This window comes from Oncorhynchus kisutch, linkage group LG9 (genome assembly GCF_002021735.2).
Source record: "Oncorhynchus kisutch isolate 150728-3 linkage group LG9, Okis_V2, whole genome shotgun sequence".
Lineage (NCBI taxonomy): Eukaryota > Metazoa > Chordata > Actinopteri > Salmoniformes > Salmonidae > Oncorhynchus > Oncorhynchus kisutch.
In genome coordinates, this window is record NC_034182.2 from 10470887 (window position 1) to 10497121 (window position 26235).

Consider the following 26235-nt stretch of genomic DNA (forward strand, 5'->3'; position numbering starts at 1 on the left):
GGCACTAGGGGTCAAAGGCAATAACACTGCCCAGATGACCACAGTGATATCAGTAGACATTTTGTGTGTGTGTGGGGGTGTTAATCCTTGCTTGCGCATCTCTTCATACTGAGAAGTAACCCTGGCATGGGGGAACCTGTGCCAGGCAGTTCAGTGTGGATCGGGGTAGAATGTTTGATCAGAGCAGCTGGTGTGTTCTCGATGATATAGCTTGGCAACACATAGTAGGTACTGGTGTGTTCTAACAGGTGAACATTGAACCAACTGAGTCTGCCTACAATGGAAGATATAATATACTTTATGTTGAAATGGAGACTTATGATTGATTCTGCTTTACAAACTTGAATCTGAATTACAGAACAAATCACCTTGATACGGATACGATTGTCCTCACTCATAAACAATACAAATGCATAATTGCTCATGTTACACAATTTCCACTCAGGAGAGGGCATAACTGTGGAGTGTTTAAAGCACCTTGTTGTGAATGTTTGGGATTCCTTCCACTACTATCCAGAGAGCTGCCCTGCTCTAGTTTTTCATCGGGGTGTTCAGCAGAGGTCAAAGTGTGTTTACACATGGATGGTTTTCCTGAGATGGAAAAGCTGTCCAGACCTGGGACAGTAACGAATGGATGAAATTAAATGAATGACTAAACAATCACAAAGTTACACATGGTCTGTTATGATACTGATGTGCGTGTGTGGATTTATTATTTTATTATTATGATAAACATTGAAATAAACTAATACAGATAATTTTGTATAAAATGCACCAATCTAAAATAGGACATAATGGCTGCTATTTATATTTGATCACAATGGAATTACAATGTAAATGTAGCCTACTCGTCATAACCAATTCAATGTAGCCTACTCGTCATAACCAATTCAAGAAGGGCGCTAGATGAAGGTTAAGCGGTTGTTGTTTTTTTACATGATCAATGTTGCGTCTTCGTGTCCGGCCGGTTTCGTGGTCTTTTGATAAAATGACATAGATATTCCACTGGCAGCACGCACAATTCATTGCGAAAAACAATTCTTACTATAACGCCAGTAAGACTGTCAAATGTAAAATACAAGCGTGCCTCATTGAAGGAGGTAGTAGGATTCGTGAGCGCGCACGTAGACAGTACTCCGCGCGCACGCCGGTTGTCGGGTGTGAGCTGGCTGTGGCTAGCTCGAACCGCTGTCATTGCGAGGCAGGTGTGTGTGTCATCAGGAGCTCATACACGTCCCCAGACCACGTTGGACTAATTCTGTTTTTTTTGTGTGTTAATTAATACAGCCATCATGTTGTGGACAGCGAACAGAATCATTAGGAAATTCTCTACCAGCTCTGTAAGTAACATTGTTTATGTTGCATCCGCTATCCCCTGTGTCTCCACCCGCCCTCCTTTTGTCACTATGGAGAATCCTAATTGCTTGCCAGCTGATTCACACGATGTTGTCATTGTTGTTGTAATACATGAATATATATCAGGTTAAAATCGAGTCATCTTCATATGTTACAATGACTGAATGACTCAGATTGAATGAATGAGTCTCAGATCCGTCAATGCCTGGGTGTGCACAGTGCACACTCACAGTAGCCTACAATCTAATCGAAATACGATGCATGCTTGACAGTTCTCTTCTTTGATATCTGATATGCAACATTAGGAACGTTTATTACTATAAAGGCGGATTCATATTATGTACTATGTATTTGTATTCTAACAACCATACAAAGAAAGACATGTCTTTGCCAGTTACCACGTTATGCACGTTGTCTCCATCGCTGCACGAATTACTTCCATTGTACAGTTCGTTGGGAGTTGCATCAGCTGAACGAGAGACCACAGACAGCTGAACAGAGCGGCTTAGCAACACACTATCCAGAAATCCACATACACGCAACGAACTGCCTATAATTCGACTGACATTGAAGTTACTGTCAGGATATTAGCAAGGAAAAGGGACTGATACGATATGGTTTTGTAGTTGTTGTGTAAACAACACCGGCCCATATCAAACTGCTACTGTAGGTGGTTACAATGTAACGGCAGAAATGTGTCTCTTATCATTGCCGTTTTAGCTGGCTGATAGGTAGTCACTCAGTGCTGGAAAATTTTCGCCTACCATGCCTGTCTGGATGTAGGCGTTCACAGTAGCTGTTTGCATTTAGCTATAACAATTGAATAACACATTGTCATAACATGTATTATGTGGTTATTACATTGTCTTAACGTGTATTATGTTATTACACATGATCAGCTATAGTGTTTACTTTATTCCTAGTCTATTTCGGCATAGGACACTTGAAACTTTCCATTTTCACATGAACTTCCAGACAGACACACTGATTGAAGTAGCCTCATTTGAACTTACTTGAGCATTCATTCTAGTTGGAGGAGCGGGTTGTGCTCTCTGTAGTCAATAGCATTTCAGACCACCCTCTGTCCCAGAGGACCAAGATTTATTGCCCATTGAGCCAGTCTGGCTGCCAGAAACTCAACAAAAAAAACTTGGCAATGGAGAGGGAAGAGTATAAATGCTTTTCAACGTTATAAAATGCCTATGTATACTCAACACGAGGGATGTTACAAGTGAAAATGAACATTGGCCATGGACATGAGTATGGTCCAATTGAAAGTTGGAGTTTGTCTCCATCAGTATTCGGTCATATTGGTTCAAAGCCTGAAGGATATGGGGGAAATATATGTGTTTTGATCTTAAAGCCCACCAGTACAGTATAGGCTATTCTCATGTGTCAGAAAGAGTTTTTACCACTCTAACTCACATGCTCTTTCTTCTCTCCTGTCTCCTCCAGAATTATTACCAAAATAAGCTGAGACTGGCTCTGATTGGCCAGAGCCTGTTTGGACAGGAAGTGTACACCAACCTACGGAAGCAGGGCCATAGGGTGGTGGGCGTGTTCACTGTGCCAGATAGGGATGGCAAGGCAGACCCTCTGGGTAAGTATTGACACACTGGTGATGACTGGAGGGAGAGTCTCTCTCTCTTCTCCATTCTTTCCTTCTCTTCATCATGCCCTCTTTTTTGGAGGGGTGCACAAGTTATCATGACTCAGTGAATGAATATTGCAGCAAAACATTTATGGAAGTGGTGTGCTTACATCCTCACCAGAGCATGGCCACCTCTTTACATTGTTACCATCTGCATGGTCTCAGTCATGATCCAGTCCGTCCTCTCCTAGACTCCCACGGTCTAACTGAGTTAGTGGAGTTTGTGTCAATGATTGCTCCCAGTCAGTTTTCTAAATTGGATGTAATGGCTTCAGTGGTTACCCTGATAATCTGAGGCGGAAGCCCCTTTAGCCCTGGGTCTCTCTGGGTCAGGAGAGGACTGACTGTCCCTGTCAGTGAGGGAGGTAGAGCCGTGTTGACTCTGTAAAAAAAAGAAAAAAAACACAGGCCTTTATGCCTAGCATTAGGACTGTGGGCCAATTGCTTTAGTAGGGAGAGGCCCTGGTTTGATATGATGCAAATTATTTTACCCATCATGCATCAGCTGGGATGGCAAGGGTCCCTGTTCTGTGCTTCTCCCCCCCTCTCTTTCTTCATTCTATCTCTGCTTTATCTTCTCTCTCTATAGAGAGGATAACTGACTAGATGGGACAATATCTGTAGTTTAACGCCACTGCGTCCTTGCTAGGCAAACAAACAACAACACACAGGGGAGATACACACCCCTGACCAAACCCTGTTAGCCCCAATTACCCTGATTTAGCCTAACTTCAGTTCAGCCTGACTGCAGCAGAAGAGGCGGGTGGGAGAAACTATAGGACAGGCTCATTGTAATGGCTGGAATGGAACGGTATCAAACACAGCAAACATGTTGAAACCACATGTTTAACTCTTCCATTTATTCCATTCCAACTATTACAATGAGCCCAACCTCCTATAGCTCATCCTACCAGCCTCCTCTGCTCTGCAGTGAGGTTATACAGCGACCCACTGTGTTCTTGGCACGGGATTGAGAGATTTCTGCCGTTTGGCTAGGGAAACAGCTCCCTGTTTTATTACGATTTTTTTGGGGCATCCCTGTAAAAAAATACAATTCCTGTTGAGTTGATCTGGCAGAGGACCTCTGGTCCAGAGACCTGTCGGGGCCTGAATTGCTGGACACAGGTACTGTAAAGGAAACCTTGTTACACAATATGGTCAAACATTTAAGTAAAACATTGTTTCACATTTGATTTTCCTGTTATTAGCCTGAGGCAAAGTATTTACCGAGCAGATGGTTTGATTGTGGGTATTTTTTTGCCTACCGTGTAACTGTTTACTTGACAATGTAATGATGATGTAATGTCACATCTATAGACCCATTTCCCACGTCATGAAAAGTTGCATGCACAGTTCATCATCAGAAACCTCTTTGTTTACCTAGCAGTGGATATGATCCCATGCAACTTCAGCTTGTACAAGTTAATAAGCAAGCTAGCAAGTCAAGGTCAAATATGAACAATAGAGTTCGATAAAGCCAGAAGAATAATATACTTGTTGAAAATAGTTATAGCCACCAGTCCTGGGTGTTTTCATGGTCATCACTCACTCGCTTTTAAGTTTGTTAAGGTCCCGACATCAGCTTTAGCTATCCTGCTACAGAGCTTTTTGATGTTGAGATGCACGCACATCACTCGAACGTAGCGTTGGATGGTAAACAGAAACTGGCACTATTAGCCTAACCGTCTGTGAGTCAAACAGCCTCTAACACTTCACTTATTGCCATGGCATAAAGCATGGCCTTCTTATAAAGCATTACTACAAGGCTACTATCATGCTGAGCACCCAGATTAGCATAGCTGGCTGGATGAGGCCAACAGCTCCATGTGGCCTTTAACACACACACTCACTCTGAGACGGACCGTGTGCCCCCAGGCCAGCCCCTATCCTGTCCCACCCCTCCCATCGGCATGTGTGTGTAATTTAATTTGTGTGGAGCAGGTGGGGCCAAAGTGTGGGTTTCATGTAACCATAACCCTAGTAGGGTAGTAGAGCAGTCTGTGCCCTGGAACTGGTTGGAACTGGGGAAGACCGGAACCCCCACGCACACCAGAGTTGGTGTCAATTCGGAATTTCAGAATTTAATTAAATTCAAACAGTGAATTGGAATTTGAATTGGCCACACACCACAGGAAGCAGAATTAGATTTGAATTCAAAGCAATTTAACTGAGACGTGAAACATAAGTCTCATTCATATGAGAAGTCTTTTATCAACAGGATATGCTAATTATTAATGCAAAGAATTCACATACCATTTCAAATATTAGTTTGATTATAACTCAAAGATGTCAAACAGTATTTGTCATTGTCATGAGATGTTCCCTTCCATACTGCAGCGTTTGATCAAATGCAATGTTTTTTTTAATATATTTAAAAACACTAAGGGAATTATGAATTATTATAGACAACCCACAACATGATCTTAGAATTTGTCCAGGCCACTAATTATTTGAAATGGCTGAGAATGAGTTGTACTGGTAACCAACCATGCATGACATCAAAATAAACATTACTATGGTAATGTGTAGAATAAATAATCAATTTGAATTTCGTTTAAATAAATTCTACTTCCTTTCATTCAAATTCTATTCAAATTCTGCTTCATGTTGGGTGTGGCCAATTCAAATTCTTGAATTTAATTGAAATGAAAGAGCAATTCGCAACTCAATTCATAATTAACCCTGACGCACACCCAGCTCACACAGATAATGGTCACACAGATAAACTGAGATACACAGTCACATACTGTACAAAAGTAAAAACTAGTTTTTAAATTAAGAGAGAAAATGTATAAATGTTCTGTCCACCCCCCCACCCCCCCACTCACCTTTCTCTCCCCCCAGCGGTAGTGGCGGAGAAGGACGGGACGCCAGTCTTTAAGTTCCCGCGGTGGCGTGTCAAAGGGAAGCCCATCACGGAAGTGGTGGAGGCCTACAAGGCTGTGGGGGCTGAGCTCAACGTCATGCCCTTCTGCTCCCAGTTCATCCCCATGAACGTGATCGACCACCCGGCCCACGGTTCCATCATCTACCACCCCTCCATCCTGCCCCTGCACCGCGGGGCCTCCGCCATCAACTGGTGAGGGAGGGAGGGGAGAAAGAAAGGGTTTAGATAGTGTGAGGATTAAGGTTTATAGGCGTGTGGGGTAGGGTGTGTGTGTGTGTGGTGAATGGAGACGGACCAGTGTAAAGTTTTCAGTGTGTGCCTTGCCCATATAGTTAAACAGAGGTGCTATCTAACTGGTCTGGTTTGGGGATGAACTGTTTGTAATGTGTTTGGCTGAGTACAGTTTGCCTTATCTTTTTCCTACCCTTATCTATTCTCGGTTCCTGTTATCTGTGTTCAGGGTGTGTGTGAGTCTATGTACGTCTCTGTGTGTGAACAGCTATGTGGATTTAGCCTATATTTGACACTGATCTGTGTCTGACTTGGCTCTTTTTACTTGTGAGTGGGCTCTATGGAAAAGGCTGGCTTTCTCTCGCTCTGTACTACAGGTGTAGAATCTTAATTTGATCACTCTTTCTTTTGTTGCTGAGAATTATCCTGCTCTGCAGGAAATGCAGATGAGCTTCATGATTGACATAAATTCACTGAAAACCTGCGCACACATACACGGTTATATTAACATTACTGCACTTTTCATGTAGCCTACTTTTTTCCAGCTAATAGCTTTGTCACGATTTAGTTCCTGGTTTTATGCATTACCTGATTCCATGAGTGGCCTTCTCCATATGGTTCCATGTATGACCCTGTTTCTGGGTACATCCCTGTTTTTATGTATGACCGTGGTTCTATGCTTGACGTTGGTTCTGTGTCTGACCTGGTCCTGTGTCCTCAGGACTCTGATCAATGGGGATAAGAAGGCTGGGTTCTCCATCTTCTGGGCTGATGATGGTCTGGACACCGGTCCCATCCTGCTCCAGAGAGAGTGTCCTGTGGAACCCAACGACACGGTGGACTCCCTCTACAATCGCTTCCTCTTTCCAGAGGGCATCAAGGCCATGGTAACCATAGCAATGCACCACCATCTCCATCTGTCCATCCTCGGATCACAATCAGGATTAAACATATCACAGTCCCACTGCTGTAACACGTAACACACTGACATCGCTTGGGGGCTGGTGTATTCCTGTGGTGCAGGTGGAGTCAGTGCAGCTGATCGCTGATGGGAAGGCCCCACGAGTCCCTCAGACAGAGGAGGGGGCCAGCTACGAGGGTATCCAGAAGAAGTCCAACTCCAAGGTGAGATTGTCACGTCCTGACCTTAGTTCCTTTGTTATGTTTCTTGTTTAGGTTGGTCAGGGCGTGAGTTGGGGTGGGCATTCTATGTGTTGTTCTAGTTTTGGTTTTCTATGTGTTTGGCCTGGTAATGGTTCTCAATCAGAGGCAGCTGTCAATCGTTTTCTCTGATTGAGAATCATACTTAGGTAGCCAAGTTTTTCCCACTTGATTTGTGGGTAGTTTTCTGTTTTGTGTTGTTGCACCTTACAGGACTGTTTCGTTCACTCTCTTTGTTGTTTTGTTATTCAGTGTTCAGTTGATTTATTAAATGTTAACATGGACACATACCACGCTGCATTTTGATCCGATCTTGACTACTCTTCCTCCGATGATGAGGAGAACCGTTACAGAGATACCGAATGTGCCTGTGAAACAGGGTCACCTGGTTAAGGCTGTTTGTAGGGAATGAAGGAAACTAAGTCAAATATCATGTTAGGAAATAAACATTCAAATAATGTCCTGTCCTGTCACTTTTCTGCTGAAATTCTTATGGCCCTTTGATGTTGCTCCATTTGTAGCCATTTAATTCCACACTACGTCCATTCATTACTCAGTTTGGAATAGTCCTGTTTAACAAGAGGGTAATATACTAGGGCCAGTAATGGGATGAGGGGTTGTATAAGGATGGGGGGTAGGGTTTGAGGTGGGTGGGGAGTGTTAACTTACGAGAGCCTATAGCACTGGCCAACATTCTTAAGGCGAGGAGGGAGTGAGGGGTTATTTTTAAGGTCCCTCTTCTAAGTGCTGCATAATAGGCAGCCAACTGTTTGTCCTCCCCCTGGTTCCTAGAAACCAAGGAAAGAAGTGTCTGAAAAGGAAGATTTTCTTTTCATCTTCTTCCTCTCCTCCAGGTCAACCTCGCCCAGCCGGCAGAGGCTATCCACAACTGGATCCGTGGCCACGACAAAGTCCCCGGGGCGTGGGCGGTCATTGATGGTCGGGTGCGTTCCCTAAAACACACACTTGCACACACACACACACTTACATTTACAATGTATGTATGAACTGTACCGTCGTGTCTAATGTTCTGTTTCTTTATTACCGTGTCTGTCTGTGTGTCTGTCTGTGTGTCTGTCTGTGTGTCTGTCTGTCTGTGTGTCTGTCTGTGTGTCTGTCTGTCTGTGTGTCTGTCTGTGTGTCTGTCTGTGTGTCTGTCTGTGTGTCTGTCTCATTGGCAGTATGTCAATCGACCCCATGTCCTCTCTCTTCTTAGACTGTGACTCTGTACGGGTCATCCATGCTGGGGGAGTCGGTGCCAGCCGGACAGCCCCTGGAGATAGAGGGGGCGTCCCAGCCTGGTGTCGTCACCAAGAACGGCCTGGTTCTGTACGGGTCAGATAGCAAAGCGGTGAGTCACAGAAAATGAGATCAATGGGAAACGAATAGGGAAATGTACAAGCAAGTGTCTAGTTGCAACCCTGTTAACTGTATTACCTGTGCTGTAACATAGAGCACTATATCTATCAACCTCCGATGGCTTCTAATGTTCATTTTGTGAATGATTTCTCCAGTTTAGTCATTAAGACATAGCTCAGGCCTAACCCTAACTATTTGTTGCCTCTCCTCCTTCTCCCTCTCCTCACCCTCTTCCTCCTCTGGTTCCTCCACAGCTGATGGTGAAGAACCTGCAGTTTGAGGATGGTAAGATGATCCCTGCTGCTAAGTACTTCTATTCAGGAGACACCGCCCGCGTGGAGCTGACTGATGACGAGAGGAAGATAGCAGAGGAGATACGAGTACGTTTCTCATTGTGTCTCTGAAGGCTTCCACATAGCCATGTGTGATAGTTTGACACTACTACAACATAATCTGTTACTTAGTATACCTCCATGTTGCAAATGCATGATTCAGATAGAAGCTGTTCAATTAGCACCACTGATTCAGTGTGTTGTCACTCCAGGGCATCTGGAAAGGCATTTTGAGCAACGTTGCTGCCATTGAGGAAACCACAGACTTCTTCAAGTCAGGAGCTGCTTCTATGGACGTGGTCAGGTGAGTTTATGCTTTCACTGGCATTGGCCTGGTTTAACCCTTCATTTCCCTCACTTGACCTAGAGTTTTTTGTTATATATTCTATTAGCAGTGATCAGCTTTTAATCATCATGGTGACTTTTGTGACTCTAGTTGACCCCATTGTACCTGAGTGACATTCTCCTATGACCTGACATAACTTCACTATGACCCTGCTATAACCCCATCTTCTCCCCAGGCTGGTGGAGGAGATCAAGCAGAGGTGTGTAGGGTTGCAGCTGCAGAATGAGGACGTGTACATGGCCACCACCTTCCAGGACTTCATCCAGACGTTTGTGAGAAGGCTGAGGGGGGAGGACCAGGAGGAGGAGATGGTCATCGACTATGTGAGTCAGACAACCAACTGTCATACAGTAGCCTGGTCCCAGATCAGTTTGTGCTGTCTTGCCAACTCCTATGGTCAGTTGTGCAACAATGATCTTAGGAGTTGGCAAGACACCACAATTAATGACCAAAGGAGTTGGCAAGACAGTACAAACTGATCTGGGACCAGGCTAGTCATAGAGAGCACAGATGGTGCCGAAGAACATGGCTGACGTTTTACATTCTCCCAACCAATTGTGCTATTTCGTTAGTTTTTTTGCATGTTGTGTAACTTATTTTTTTATTATTGTGTACATAATGTTACCGTCTCTTATGACCGAAAATAACTTCTGGACATCAGAACTGAGATTACTGACAGAGGACTGTAAGAAACCTTTTCCTTTAACCTGACAAAGATGTTGGTTCCCAATTGGGGATCAGCCCCCCCACCGTCAGCTGGAACGGTGGCGCACGGAATGCAAAAATATTCTTAGAAATATTTAACCTCCACACATTAACAAGTCCAATAGCTCAAATGAAAGATAAACAACTTGTTTATCTAGCCAGCAAGTCAGATTTCTAAAATGTTTTACAGTGACAACATAGCACATATTTATGTCAAACCACCACCGAAGACACAGCTAATTTCCATAGCCAAATGGAACAAAATATGCAATCACCAAACGCAGGATTAAAAGAAAAATAATTTCACTAACCTTTTGAAATCTTCATCAGATGACAGTAATATAACATGTTACACAGTACCTTTATGTTTTTTTCAATAATATGCTATAAATATCCATAAATCTCTGTTTACAATGACGCCATGTTAAAAAAATGCTACTCAAATGTCCGGAGAAATGACGATGGCTTCGCCAGATGCCGTCAGCTAACATGGAATACACAACATAAACTTTGACTAAATATGCATGTTCTACATATATATAGAAAGATACACTTCTTCTAAATGCAATCGCTGTGTTACATTTATTTTTAACGTTACAGATTTCGTTCACTAGGCTATAATGTGAGTCGGCGCTCAGGAATTAGCATTTTGGCTCCTCTATCTCGGAGTCCACAGAAACCCAAATTTAACACATAAATGTTCCCTTACCTTTGCTGTTCTTCCATCAGAAGACCTGGAAGGGTTTATACTTACCAAAAACAGCTTTAGTTTTGAAGTCCGAAAGACGGTTATCAAACACGACATATTTCGGTTGAAATGCAGCCAAAAAGTAAAGTGGGTGCGCACCAAAACGTCGAAATTACATATTATATGTCGACTAAACTTGTCAAACTATGTTCAGAACACAGCGTTAGCATGTTATATAGCTTCACAGCAATTCTCAGGACGAAGAGAAACACACGCATCGTTTAATCAGTCTTGGAAGAAAGACATCACCAGAGCAGAACGCGCATGAGAGTAACCTGTTTTCTCGCGCAACCGAAAGGATTCGGCCCGCCAATACTCTCGTGAACGCGCGGACATCGCGCTGAAGGCATAGAAACTGTTCCCAGGACTGTAGGTGCTTGGGAAGGGTGGGGGCGATGACGTCCCTCGAGCCCCAGAGAAGAATATCCTGCTTTCACTGAAACAGGCCCAGATCCACACCTTTTGCGCGAAGAAAAGACTCAGGAAAAGGGGCCACAGATCGGGCAGCCTTCTGAGAATCTGTAGGTGAGCGAGAAACTCACACTGCCATCCGTTCTTCTTGCTAACGTGCAATCATTGGAAAATAAAATGTATGACCTACGATTAAGATTATTCCTTCAACGGGACATCAAAAACTGTAACATCTATGTTTCACCGAGACGTGGCTAAACGATGATACGGACAATATAGAGCTAGCAGGATTTTCCATGCACCGGCAGAACAGAGACGCTACCTCTGGTAAGACGAGGGGTGGGGGTGTGTGTCTATTTGTCAATAACAGCTGGTGCACGATGTCTGATATTAAAGAAGCCTTGAGTACCTTATGATAAGCTGTAGACCACACTACCAAGAGAGTTCTCATCTATATTATTCGTAGCCATCTATTTACCACCACAGAACAAAGCTGGTACTAAGACCGCTCTCAACCAACTCTAAAAGACCATAAGCAAAGAAGAAAATGCTCACCCAGAAATGGCGCTCCTAGTGGCGGGAGACTTTAATGCAGAAAAACTTAAGTCAGTTTTACCAAATTTTTACCAGCATGTCACATGTGCAACCAGAGAAAAATAAATCCTAGACCACCTTTACTCCACACACAGAGATGCCTACAAAGCTCAACCCCGCTCTCCATTTGGCAAATCTGACCATAATTCTATCCTCCTGATGAGCTAAATGCCTTTTTATGCTCGCTTCGAGGCAAGCAACACTGAAGCATGCACAAGAGCACCAGCTATTCTGGATGACTGTGATAACGCTCTCGGTAGCCAATGTGTACAAAACCTTTAAACAGGTCAACATTCACAAAGCCGATGGGCCAGATGGATTACCAGGATGTGTACTCAAAGCATGCGTGGCCCAACTGGCAAGTGTCTTCACTGACATTTTCAACCTCTCCCTGACCGAGTCTGTAATACCTATATGTTTCAAGCAGACCACCATAGTCCCTGTGCCCAAGGAAGCAAAGGTAACTTGACTAAATGATTACCGCCCCGTGGCACTCGCGTCAGTAGCCATGAAGTGCTTTGAAAGGCTGGTCATGGCTCACATCAACAGCATCCTCCTGGACACCCTAGACCCACTCCAATTCGCATACTGCCGCAACAGATCCACAGATGACGCAATCTCAATCACACTTCACACTTCCCTTTCTCACTTGGACAAAAGGAACACCTATGTGAGAATGCTGTTCATTGACTACAGCTCAGCGTTCAAGACCATAGTGCCCACGAAGCTCATCACTAAGCTAAGAACTCTGGGTCTAAACACCTCCCATGTGGTAAGGGTAGGCAACAACAGATCTTCCACACTGATCCTTAACACTGGGGCCCCTCAGGTGTGTACTTAGTCCCCTCCTGTATTCCCTGTTCACCCACGACTGGGTGGCCAAACACGACTCCAACACCATCATTAAGTTTGCTGATGACACAACAGTGGTAGCACTGATCACAGACACTGATGAGACGGCCTATAGGGAGGAGGTCAGAGAACTGGCAGTGTGGTGCCAGTACAACAACCTCTCCCTCAATGTGAGCAAGACAAAGGAGCTGATCGTGGACTACAGGAAAAGGCGGGCTGAACAGGCCCCCATTAACATCGATGGGGCTGTAGTGGAGCGGGTTGACAGTTTCTAGTTCCTTGGTGTCCACATTACCAACGATCTATCATGGTCCAAACATACCAAGACAGTTGTGAAGAGGGCACAACAAAACCTTTTCCCCCTCAGGAGACTGAAAATATTTGGCATGGGTCCCCAGATCCTCAAAGTTCTACAGCTGCACCATCGAGAGCATCCTGACCAGTTGCATCACCGCCTGGTATGGCAACTGCTAGGCATCTGACCATAATGAGCAACAGAGGGTAGTGCGAACGGCCCAGTACATCACTGGGGCCAAGCTCCCTGCCATCCAGGACCTATACAATAGGCGGTATCAGAGGAAAGCCCATAAAATTGTCAGACTCCAGTCACCCAAGTAAAAGACTGTTCTCTCCGCTACCACGCAGCAAGCGGTACCAGAGCGCCAAGTCTAGGACCAAAAGGCTCCTCAACAGCTTCTACCCCCCACCCCTCCCTTTTGTACACTGCTGCTACTCGCTGTTTATTATCTATGCATAGTCACTTCACCCCCACCTACATGTACAAATTATATCAGTTAACCTGTACCCCTGCACACTGACTCGGTACCGGTGCCACCTATATATAGCCTCGTTATTGTTATTCTTATTGTGTTACTTGGTAAATATGTTTCTTCTCTTCTTGAACTGTACTGTTGGTTAAGGGCTTGTAAGTAAGCATTTCACGGTAAAGTCTACACTTGTATTCGGCACATGTGACAAATAAAGTTTGATTTGAAATGGTGTTACTATTGATGATGATGAGAAACATACTGTTTCCCACTCACTTTCCACTTGTATTTTCAAGCGTTTAAATGACACATATACACGTGTTTATAAAGACACAGCTGGATCCGTAATTTGTCTTTGACGTGTAATGTTATGCCACTGTCATGGTTTGGTTCCCAGGCAACTAAAGACGTCAACAACATGACGGTGAAGATGCCTTGGCAGTGTTTCATCAATGGCAAGTTTGAGGACGCAGAGAACGGCAAGACCGCCAATACCATAAACCCTGCCGATGGCTCTGTGAGTTGTCATGCTATACAAACAGATACACCTGAACACACACACACACACACACACATCCTACTATTACTCATCTATCATACTTAGATATACACTCTGATATACGTACTTGTGGACATTATTGTATTGGTACTTCATTAAATGTGAACCCTTTTCCCTAGGTGATCTGTAAGGTAGCCTACGCGTCAGTGGGAGATGTGGACCGGGCGGTAGCAGCAGCCAAAGAGGCCTTTGAGGTTGGTCCCTGGGGCAGGATGAACCCTAGAGATCGTGGCACCCTGCTGTACAAGTGAGCACCGAGCCTACAGCGCCTCCTAGAGGCCTGGTGGAGATCTACCTAGACTCATTATGGAGTATAGTTACTATCAGGGAACTTGTTTATATAGTGCAGATTTATATACACTTATACAACAATAATATATTTTGAGGACAAAGACTGCCAGTGGACCCTACCTCCATCTCTCTTGTTGACCTCCCCTCCCTACCAGGCTGGCTGACCTGATGGAGGAGCACCAGGAGGAGTTGGCCACCATAGAGTCCATAGACTCTGGAGCTGTCTACACCCTGGCCCTGAAGACCCACGTAGGCATGTCCATCCAGACCTTCCGCTACTTCGCCGGCTGGTGCGACAAGATCCAGGTACAGTTTCACCTGCATGGACCAGATATGTGAAATATAAAGATGTTTGGAGGGGTTTTTGTATGATGAAACTGGCTCCATATTTCCCTGTTGCCACATCCTAACCTTGTTGTCTCGATCTTTTTCAGTAATCTAGTAGTCTAAGGATATCTTCTATTATATCCTGTCTGCTACAGGGCAAGACGATACCCATCAACCAGGCCAGGCCCAATCGCAACCTGACCTTCACCAAGAAGGAACCTCTGGGGTAAGGGGTCAGAGTTCACATGTGATACAACTCTACTAGGAAATAGCCATATGCATTTGGATATGAACATGATTCATGAGTAGTGGTTTTAGTATGAGTATTGGTTGTAGCAACCACTGCATTTGGCTGACCTGTGGCACCTGCTCACAGTGAGTGTTGTGTGCCAGTGTGTGTGCCATCATCATTCCCTGGAACTACCCACTCATGATGCTGGCATGGAAGAGTGCCGCTTGCCTCGCTGCTGGAAACACACTGGTCCTGAAACCTGCACAGGTGAGAACACACACACCTGCATACATTACGACAGATTCAGTCGTAGATTTTATACCAGCAGGTGAACAACTTATGTAACACGGCAGTCACACTCGACTCGACCTGTCACACTCGACTCGACCTAACGTAACCTCTCTCTGTAGGCCGACGTGTTAAAATAGCCTCTCTAGCACGGCACATTGCTGAACCAGATATGTGAATATCAGATGTAATTTGATTCACTTGAAGAGTTTCCCCGTGTCCACAGCAAGGAACATGTTTCACTCGCTCTCTGCTCTCGTCCAAAAGGTTACTCCTCTGTCAGCCCTGAAGTTTGCTGAGCTGACTGTGAAGGCTGGCATTCCCAAGGGAGTCATCAACATCGTACCTGGCTCAGGTAACAGGACACAAGGGAGCAAGAGCTTGTGGGAAGGGAGAGGTCCCCCAGGAGATCTGTGAGATCTTATTAGATAAGGTTTTTGATTCTAATCTTTATTTTTCTGTTTCTCTCACTCCATCTCCCCATCCACCACCCTCTCTCCCTCATCTCTACTACCCTTTCTCCCCCTGCCACCCTCACCCCTTTCTCTCTCTCTACCTCCCCATCCACCATCTCTCTAATAGGTGGGATGGTGGGACAGCGCTTGTCTGACCACCCTGACATCCGTAAACTGGGCTTCACAGGCTCCACCCCTATCGGCAAACAGATCATGAAAAGGTACAGTAGGGGGCTGAGACCCCAGTTATTCCTGATATGCTGATATTGGGCTACTTCCTGCTCAGGCTCACGTGTCATTTCCTGTTGCAGCTGTGCGCTGAGTAACCTGAAGAAGGTTTCTCTGGAGCTAGGAGGGAAGTCTCCACTCATCATCTTCAGCGACTGTGACATGGACAAGGCTGTGCGCATGGTGAGAGAGGGAGGGAGAGAAAAGAGAGAGAGTAACTAAAACAGAAGGAAAAGAGGAGAACCTGCTCTTATTTTCATCATATTCCCTTCCCCTCCACCTCCCTTTCTGCAGGGTATGAGTTCTGTGTTCTTCAACAAAGGAGAGAACTGCATCGCTGCTGGACGCCTGTTCGTGGAGGAGTCCATACATGACGAGTACATCAGGAGAGTGGTGAGTATCCTGAATCCTCCCACATCAGTCCAAAACGCACAATACACCCCCCCCCCCCCACACACAACAACTGAGTCTCCTTGCGCTGCTCAAGGGTCTCTCAAGATCCTTTTCCTCATCATCGCCTTTGCATTCCTCCTCTTCCTCCGTCTACCCTCCTCTTCATCCCATCAGTTGGAGGAGATAAAGAAGATGAAGGTGGGTGATCCTCTGGACCGCTCCACGGACCACGGGCCCCAGAACCACAAGGCCCACATGGATAAGCTGGTGGAGTACTGTGAGGTGGGCGTGAAGGAGGGCGCCACGCTGGTGTATGGGGGCAAACAGGTGGACAGGCCAGGTAAACACTTTTGAAGCAGTGTCTTTTCAATACTATAGGCCCCTCTTAGTATCACAGTATGCACTCCTACCAAAGTAGCTATAGTAGAATAACCTGTGTTTAAAGTCAAATCAAGTTGTTTTAGTCACATACACATACAGTATTTAGCTGATGTTATTGCAGGTGTAGCGAATTGCTTGTGTTCCTAGCTCCAACAGTGCAGTATTATATTACAGTTCACAACAATACACACTAATCTAAAAGTTAAATAATGGAATTAAGGAATATAGAAATATTAACATTGTCAGAGTCCAGAGTATAAATACATAATATATATATATACAGTGGGGCAAAAAAGTATTTAGTCAGCCACCAATTGTGTAAGTTCTCCCATTTAAAAAGATGACAGAGGCCTGTAATTTTCATCATAGGTACACTTCAACTATGACAGAAAAAATGAGAAAAGAAATCCAGAAAATCACTTTGTAGGATTTTTTATTTATTTATTTGTAAATTATGGTGGAAAATAAGTATTTGGTCACCTACAAACAAGCAAGATTCCTGGCTCTCACAGACCTGTAACTTCTTCTTTAAGAGGCTCCTCTGTCCTCCACCTGTTACCTGTATTAATGGCACCTGTTTGAACTTGTTATCAGTATAAAAGACACCTGTCCACAACCTCAAACAGTCACACTCCAAACTCCACTATGGCCAAGACCAAAGAGCTGTCAAAGGACACCAGAAACAAAATTGTAGACTTGCACCAGGCTGGGAAGACTGAATCTGCAATAGGTAAGCAGCTTGGTTTGAAGAAATCAACTGTGGGAGCAATTATTAGGAAATGGAAGACATACAAGACCACTGATAATCTCCCTCGATCTGGGGCTCCACGCAAGATCTCACACCGTGGGGTCAAAATGATCACAAGAACGGTGAGCAAAAATCCCAGAACCACACGGGGGGCCCTAGTGAATGACCTGCAGAGAGCTGGGACCAAAGTAACAAAGCCTACCATCAGTAACACACTACACCGCCAGGGACTCAAATCCTGCAGTGCCAGACGTGTCCCCCTGCTTAAGCCAGTACATGTCCAGGCCCGTCTGAAGTTTGCTAGAGAACATTTGGATGATCCAGAAGAAGATTGGGAGAATGTCATATGGTCAGATGAGTTTTTTTGGTAAAAACTCAACTCGTCGTGTTTGGAGGACAAAGAATGCTGAGTTGCATCCAAAGAACACCATACCTACTGTGAAGCATGGGGGTAGAAACATCATGCTTTGGGGCTGTTTTTCTGCAAAGGGACCAGGACGACTGATCCATGTAAAGGAAAGAATGAATGGGGCCATGTATCGTGAGATTTTGAGTGAAAACCTCCTTCCATCAGCTAGGGCATTGAAGATGAAACGTGGCTGGGTCTTTCAGCATGACAATGATCCCACACACCGCCCGGGCAACGAAGGAGTGGCTTCGTAAGAAGCATTTCAAGGTCGTGGAGTGGCCTAGCCAGTCTCCAGATCTCAACCCCATAGAAAATCTTTGGAGGGAGTTGAAAGTCCATGTTGCCCAGCAACAGCCCCAAAACATCACTGCTCTAGAGGAGATCTGCATGGAGGAATGGGCCAAAATACCAGCAACAGTGTGTAAAAACCTTGTGTTACAGAAAACGTTTGACCTCTGTCATTGCCAACAAAGGGTATATAACAAAGTATTGAGATAAACTTTTGTTATTCACCAAATACTTATTTTCCACCATAATTTGCAAATAAATTCATAAAAAATCCTACAATGTGATTTTCTGGATTTTTTTCCTCATTTTGTCTGTCATAGTTGAAGTGTACCTATTATGAAAATTACAGGCCTCGCTCATCTTTTTAAGTGGGAGAACTTGCACAATTGGTGGCTGACTAAATACTTTTTTGCCCCACTGTATATATATGATGGGATGTATAGACATTATGAACAGTATGTGGATAGAATATGTAGTATATCTGAAGAATTGTAGGATATGATAGTATATGGACCACAATAGTTGAATAGTTGGTAACATAAGACTGGTCAGTGAATACTGGTGATACAGTACAACACAATTGGAGGCCACTGTAATGCAACGTTTCAGCCAACCACCTTCATCATCATTGCTAACTACAATATGATGTGGTTTCCCTGCAGGGTTCTTCATGGAGCCCACACTGTTCACAGACGTGGAGGATCACATGTTCATCGCCAAAGAGGAGTCCTTTGGTCCCATAATGGTGGTGTCCAAGTTCAAAGACGGGTACGTCTCCTCAGTCTTTAAAGAGACAACCTTTCCTCACCACAGACCCAAGTAATAGAGCGGTTTGTGGTTCCCAACCCTGACCAACGTCCCTTTTCTCCCCTTCTGACCTGCAGTGACATAGATGGCGTGCTAAACAGAGCCAACGACACCGAGTTCGGCCTGGCGTCCGGTGTGTTCACGCGCGACATCAACAAGGCCATGTACGTGAGCGAGAAGCTGGACGCCGGGACCGTGTTCGTCAACACTTACAACAAGACCGACGTGGCCTCGCCGTTCGGTGGTTTCAAACAGTCGGGCTTCGGGAAAGACCTTGGTGAGTCTGGGGTTAATCATGTAATCATTTAGGCAAGGGGTTTCATGTTGGATACTGTCATATTGGAATGTGGATCATATCTTATGCTGATTTTTTTGTTGGTCTGTCATAAATAGATTTCCATTTATTTTCCATTGTTTATCTTTTTCTTGAAACATAGTTCCAAGACAATGGGCCTAGGAGCTTTGAATAGCCTTGTGAGCCCAACATGCTTGATTTGAGTTTGACTGATTAACTGTGCTTCTGTTCTGTCGGCAGGAGAGGATGCTCTTAACGAATACCTCAGGACCAAAGCAGTGACTGTGGAGTACTAAGGCAGCCTAATAAACTGTAACAACGACTGAACACTCAATCCACCTGATCACGACTCACCAGTCAGTCTTGATCAAGAGTCCAGCTCCGCTTTCCTAACAGCAGGTGTGTGTGAGAGAGGAGACCTTTAATGTGTAGCCTACCCTCTGCCACGACCTCGTCTCAAGGTGCCTACAGTTTGAGCATTCTGGTCGAAAACTTGCATTACGGACACATCATGGACACAGGCGGTTTTCCCCAAAGTTACAAAAGGGAAATGCACATATCAAACGCAGAGGTGGATTTCAGTATTCCAGAGCCAAGGTGGATTTGACTGGATCAACACCCCATCACTTTGAGTTTAAGGTTTCGGTTCCTCCACTCATCATGAAAGAACGTTTTGCTTTTCAAAAGCCGAGCGCTTCAGGCAATCTCCTCCTGCTCTGTTACAGTCACACATCTTTTGCAACATTTCATTTTAACTCAAGCATGCAGGTTCAAATTCGTATGTCATTTCTGCTCAGCAATGTAAGGTGCCACACTTCTGCTGAAGATATCCACAACTCCCTTAGTTAAATTTTTATTTGTAAATATTTTATAACAAAAGAAAACACACTGAATAATTGGATATATTTTTTTGACATTGTATTTCTGTCAGAAAAGGAGCACTGTAGGTTACAACACTAGATTATGCATTTTTAAAGCACACCAACCTACCTGCCCCTGTTTTGGTAAAAAACTGAGGAATGGGACTGGAGAAATGTAACTACTCTCAAATGTATAGACAGAGCTATGGATGCAAGGACTGACCTTCCATGACATCAACATTATAGTTTTAACCATGATTTGAGGCTATGTAGTTTACTTTGTTCACAAAAAATGAAGTAGAAAAAGCTTATATTTGGGGTTATGATGGGGTACGACAGTTCAACTAAGCTCATTAAGCATTTCAAAGGTATATTCAAGAATCAATATCAATTTAAGTCAAAAAATATATGTAGAAACTGCAGATAGTACCTAAGTTTTTAGTAAATAATATATATTAATTTAAATACGATATTAAATAAACTACCTTTGAAAGACTAGTGTTTATATACGAATACAACGGCTAACACTAAGAAAGTATACGTTCAAGAATATATTTTCATTGTATGTGCCATTTTCAATTAGCATTTTGAAAACTACAGGAAAATCTGGTCTCTATGGAGATGTGAGAGACTCCTCTGAACCTTGTGCAAAAACCAGCCCGGGTACATACAGTATTGTTTGTCTTCCAACATATACTACCGTTCAAAAGTTTAGGGTCACTTAGAAATGTCCTTGTCTTTGAAAGAAAAACACATTTTTTGTCCATTAAAATAACATCAAATTGATCAGAAATAAATTGTAGACATTGTTAATGTTGTAAATGACTACTGTAGCTGGAAACGGCAGATTTTTTAATGGAATATCTACATAGGTGTAGAGGCCCATTATCAGCAACCATCACTCCTGTGTTCCAATGGCACGTTGTGTTAGCTAATCCAAGTTTATCATTTTAAAAGGCTAATTGATCATTAGTAAACCCTTTTGCAATTATGTTAGCACAGCTGAAAACTGTTGTGCTGATTAAAGCAACAATGGCCAGAAACAAAGACCTTTCTTCTGAAACTCGTCAGTCTATTCTTGTTCTGAGAAATTAAGGCTATTCCATGCGAGAAATTGCCAAGAAACGGAAGTTCTTTGTGCATGCTGTGTACTACTCCCTTCACAGAACAGCGCAAACTGGCTCTAACCAGAATAGAAAAAGTGGGAAGCCCCGGTGCACACCGGAGGAAGAGGACAAGTACATTAGAGTGTCTAGTTTGAGAAACAGAAGCCTCACAAGTCCTCAACTGGCAGCTTCATTAAATTGTACCCGCAAAACACCAGTCTCAGTGTCAACAGTGAAAAGTCGACTCCGGGATACTGGCCTTCTATGCAGAGTTCATCTGTCCAGTGTCTGTGTTCTTTTGCCCATCTTAATCTTGTCTTTTTATTGGCCAGTCTGAGATATGGCTTTTTCTTTATACTCTGCCTAGAAGGCCAGCATCCCAGAGTCCCCTCTTCACTGTTGACTTTGAGACTGGTGTTTTGCAGGTACTATAGAGACAGTTTCTGGACATTTTGAGCCAGTAATCAAAACCATAAATGCTGATGCTCCAGATACTCAACTAGTCTAAAGGCCAGTTTTACTGCTATTTTAATCAGAACAACAGTTTTCAGCTGTGCTAACATAATTGCAAAAGGGTTTACTAATGATCAATTAGCCTTTTAAAATGATCAACTTTGGAACACACATTGGAACACAGGAGTGATGGTTGGGCCTCTGTATGGCTATGAAGATATTCAATTTTCTTTTTAAATCAGACGTTTCCAGCTACAATAGTCATTTACAACATTAACATGTTTACACTGAATTTCTGATCAATTATTTTAATGGACAAAAAAAGGCTTTTCTTTCAAAAAACAAGGACAGTTCTGAGTGACCCTAAACTTGAACGGTGGTGTAAATGTCAAACAATGGTGAATACTCGTTTCTTATTTATCCGATGTCATGGTCTATACTTCCATTTTTCCTTTTAAACATGAGCGTGTGTGTATGCTGTGTCATTCACAACTACACAACAATCTTGGATTTCATACACTTATGAAATACAGTACATGGTTTCGGTACTTTTTGTTTCTGGGAAAAACTTCACAGCTCACAAACCTTGTGACCAACCGAAACATAATGCTGGAACTAGGACTATTCATAAAACAACGCAGACAGATATAAAGCATTTGTTGAAGATGAGAAATTCAGTCAAACAGTTCTGCTTAAATAATTCAAATGTAGCCTTGATTATCTATGCTAGTGAAAAATCATATTAAACAATATGAAACAATATGAATCAAACAATATGAAAATGTTCTATTGAACCCGGGTGGCACAGTGGTTAAGGGCGCTGTACTGCACCGCCAGCTGTGCCATCAGAGACTCTGGGTTCGCGCCCAGGCTCTGTCGTGACCGGGAGGTCCGTGGGGTGACGCACAATTAGCCTAGCGTCGGGATGGGATGTCCTTGTCTTATTGCGCTCCAGTGACTCCTGTGGCGGGCCGGGCACAGTGCGCGCTAACCAAGGTTGCCAGGTGCACGGTGTTTCCTCCGATACATTGGTGCGGCTGGCTTCCGGGTTGGATGCGCTCTGTGTTAAGAAGCAGTGCGGCTTGGTTGGGTTGTGTATCGGAGGACGCATGATTTTCAACCTTCGTCTCTCTCCCGGGCCTGTATGGGAGATGTAGCGATGAGACAAGATAGTAGCTACTAAAAACAATTGGATACCACAAAATTGGGGAGAAAAAAATTGGTAAAAAAATGGATTTCTTTCTCTGCCATCAATGAACCATCAAGCCACTATGAACTTTAACCTTAAGTGTATCCTACATCAGATAAACAGGAAATTATGTAAGGCACATTCTTACTGCACATGCTTGAGAAGGCACTCACTCCCCATCTCATTATGGCTCAAATAGCACTGTTGACACATGATATTTGGCCCTTATGTAGACACCAGTGTCCCCTTTATCCCTCACTGCAGCAGGTCTCCATCCACTCCATCCATTAGCCCTCCAGGACCATGTCCTCACTGACCTACGGTAAGTTCTTATTCCTTCACTCATAATGGTTATGAAAAGGGCTTGGAGAAGGAGAACTGATCCCACGTCAGTTGATTCGTTTTACCAACGCATTTCATTCTACACTGCAACTGTCCCAGTAGTCTCTTTAGAGGCCTATAACGGCCTAATCCTCTTGTTTCTCCAGGACTTGGATATGAACCTTCTTTATCTGCCTCTGGCTGTTGCCAGGCAGTTTGAGGTTCTCCTCTGTGAGCTCACTCTCCTCCTCAGAGTCTGAGTTGGCACCGTTGTCCTGTGAAGATTCTCTGTCCGAGTCGCTGTCCGAACTACTGAGCTCCACCAGCGACACATCCTGATAGAGAGAGAAGGGAATCAATGTCATCATCAACGACATAACACAATTTATTCTATCAACATAATGGGCTCATTTGAATGGTAAGCCGAAAGTCGGACACTGATGTGGTTTTCCAACAGCAAGGCTCAGTGCAACACAGCAGCGTTACCATTTTTTCGATAAGTTTTTCTTTATTATGTCAAAAATAAACAGGTCTCCAACCCACATATCACACTCACAAACTGAAAATATATGCGTACATTGTACAATCAATTGGTGAGAAAGACTCATATCACATTCCATTTGTTCATATCCACTGTATACATGAATTGCAGCAAAGCTGGTTCCTGTTTCAATCACGTCCTTGGTCAGGTTCATGGGGTTCAAACATAAACAGCCTAATGATTGGTTGACAATAGAGCCTCCCACAATGCAGGTGATGGCTGCAGGGGGAAGTTGGTGAAGAGCAACTGCAGAAACTCACAGTCAAAACGTGATTACCTTTAATCACATGATTTTTGTGAAGATCATGCAGTCGATATGTAGGTGCAAGTCCGACTAGTTTTATCCTGATAATGCAACACACTGAAAGACGGTGACCAACGATAGTCCCCGACTTCACAAAAGTGATCGGCTCGAACTCGCACAACGTCTCACCTGCAGTTTAAGGACAGTGTCAGCAATGTGCAAAATAAACAGCAGAATATGGAAGACTTCTGCAAAAACTATGAGTGCGAAGCACAAGGCTAAATTTCACAGTTGTTGCCCCGGGAGCTATAATGTTGCAGCAGAATGACAAAAAACTCAGCCGTGCACAAGCACATTGTCTTGTTGCACTCATCTGTGGTTCAACCTGTTAATTATGGCAATGTCATGTCTCAGTTTAATTGAACGGATGGAAACTGGAAGGACCCTTTCTCTGCTCAGTTGTTCCACAAAATGTGGCCTGAACAGCCGCTAGTGGTCGCTGTTTGCCCATCTTTTGGAGTGGGACCGTGAAAAGACAGATAAACAGCGACCACTAGCGGCTGTTCAGGCTACACAATATGATAGGCATGCTCGTGGTGTTCCGAAGTCACACTTCCCCTCGCCCTAAAAGTCAGCCACACTAGACTCACCATCTCTATGACCTTTCCAGACTCCTCCACCCTCTCTATGTCATAGTGGCCCTCAGGTGCCTGCTCCATCTCCAACTTGAGCTTCTCATTGGCCTGGGCCATCTGGGGTAGGAAGTTCTGCAGTCGGTCCATAACTGATAACCGACACATGTACATAGAACTGTAACTACACACGTAGTAATCTACTTAACATATTTAGCAAGCAATACACGCATTGCGATGGCCTAGACTCTGCAAAAAGCCATAGTGTGCTGTTATTATTCTGTTTCTGTCAGGGTAATGACATGAAACGGAATAACAGCGTACCCTGGCAGGAATCTGTAGATTCTAGCCCATCTACAAACAAACGCTAGAAATGTTTTTAACTCACCACTACTTCTTGGGACCCTCTCGGTTTGCAAAAAACTGCCAGCCTTGGGCCCCTTCGACTTGAGGAGAAGCTTGTCATGAAGACCTATGTACAAGGACACCGAAATGTTACATCTGACCAAACTGATAGTATGAACACAACAGTGGATGCTGCTGAGAGAAGGTCGGGTCATAATAATGTCCAGAATGGTGTCAAACACATGGTTTTTCCACTCCAGACATTATTATGAGCCGCCCTCCCCTCAGCAGCCTCCACTGGAACACAGTGTTGTTAAGAGTTGGTGCATGTAGCTAACAGGCTAAACAACTCCTCAGTCAAATCAGTTGATAAAGCAGTTTCGGAAAAAGGATCAAACCTCCGTTGCCACACGCGAGCAAGTCTTGTGAGCTTGTTTTCTTATTGTTCAAATTTAATTCCATTTTCGTTGTATGATGATTCAACATGTGTGCTGCCGCTGTTTTTTGCTTGCTTCCGCAACGTGAGAGTCTACTTCCGGTGTCATGAACGCCGACGACGTTTCAAAATAAAAGTCCCCAAGTTTCGTAGCAGGAATAGGATGTCACATGAACGGGTTTGGTGCAGTGAAATGTTCTGTTATTACACAGCGTCAGCCAGTATTATTTTAATTTTATTAACAACAAATCAATACATAAATCACATGAGGGAACACAAGCATACATAGATTACAAACAATCGACAATCGAGCTAGGGGGTACAATATCACATTACAATTACACAAGGACCTTAAGGGACATGCATATACTTACAATTCTAACAGCTTTTTTGTTAGTAGAGCATTTAACCGTCTTAAAATACAGTTCAATTTCTTTTTGTAGGGTACGAAAATGTGGTTTTCTGTTTGTAAATTTACATTTGTGTATATGAAATTTGGCCAAAAGAATAATTAAATTAATTACATAAAAATGTTTCCGCTTATTTATATTGTTTGTAAAGAATCCAAACAGTACATCTCTCCACAATAGTGTAAAATCTTCATAAATGTGTTCAATTGTAAATCTACTGATGTCTTGCCACAGTTTTCTTACATGCATTCAATGCCAAAAAATATGCAAAACTGTTTCTGGCTGGTCATTACAAAAGGAGCCATTTGAGTTGATGTTTTCCTTAAACTTCTTCATATAGTGGTTGGCAGGATAATATTTATGAATAATTTTAAAGGAAACTTCCTTAATTTTGTTAACAAGTAGGAATGTGTGTGGCAACATCCAAAGTTTTTTCCAACAGATATTATCAATAAATCCATTCCAATAAGGCATGACATAAGGTATAGATACAACATCCTGCTGAAACAAGGATCGTATCGCTCTGTTGTTGAATGGACCAAAAGAGAAACAAATCTTTCCTACTGATGAGTCAACAGGGTCAATAGAAGGTAGGCT

The 26235-nt window shown here is 43.7% G+C and overlaps 2 protein-coding genes across 2 annotated transcripts; one reads left to right on the forward strand and one right to left on the reverse strand.

Moving 5' to 3' along the window:
* The first annotated feature begins 1094 nt into the window (after positions 1-1094).
* Positions 1095-20451, forward strand: LOC109896735 (mitochondrial 10-formyltetrahydrofolate dehydrogenase-like). The gene is made up of 23 exons (XM_020491053.2): positions 1095-1340; positions 2812-2956; positions 5852-6086; positions 6847-7012; positions 7149-7250; positions 8141-8230; positions 8503-8637; positions 8900-9025; positions 9190-9281; positions 9499-9646; positions 13798-13917; positions 14079-14206; positions 14406-14556; positions 14733-14803; positions 14971-15076; positions 15365-15452; positions 15680-15773; positions 15864-15963; positions 16075-16173; positions 16348-16513; positions 18662-18767; positions 18884-19083; positions 19342-20451. Exons 1-23 carry the CDS (start codon positions 1293-1295, stop codon positions 19395-19397), a joined length of 2772 nt encoding a protein of 923 aa, XP_020346642.2. The 5' UTR covers positions 1095-1292; the 3' UTR covers positions 19398-20451.
* On the reverse strand, positions 19998-25339 carry LOC109896389 (uncharacterized protein C12orf45 homolog). The gene is made up of 4 exons (XM_020490634.2): positions 25191-25339; positions 24836-24919; positions 24466-24599; positions 19998-23365 (listed from the first exon to the last, which is right to left on the reverse strand). The coding sequence occupies exons 1-4, from the start codon at positions 25276-25278 to the stop codon at positions 23177-23179; spliced, it is 495 nt and encodes a 164-aa protein (XP_020346223.1). The 5' UTR covers positions 25279-25339; the 3' UTR covers positions 19998-23176.
* Between the last annotated feature and the right edge of the window lie 896 nt (positions 25340-26235).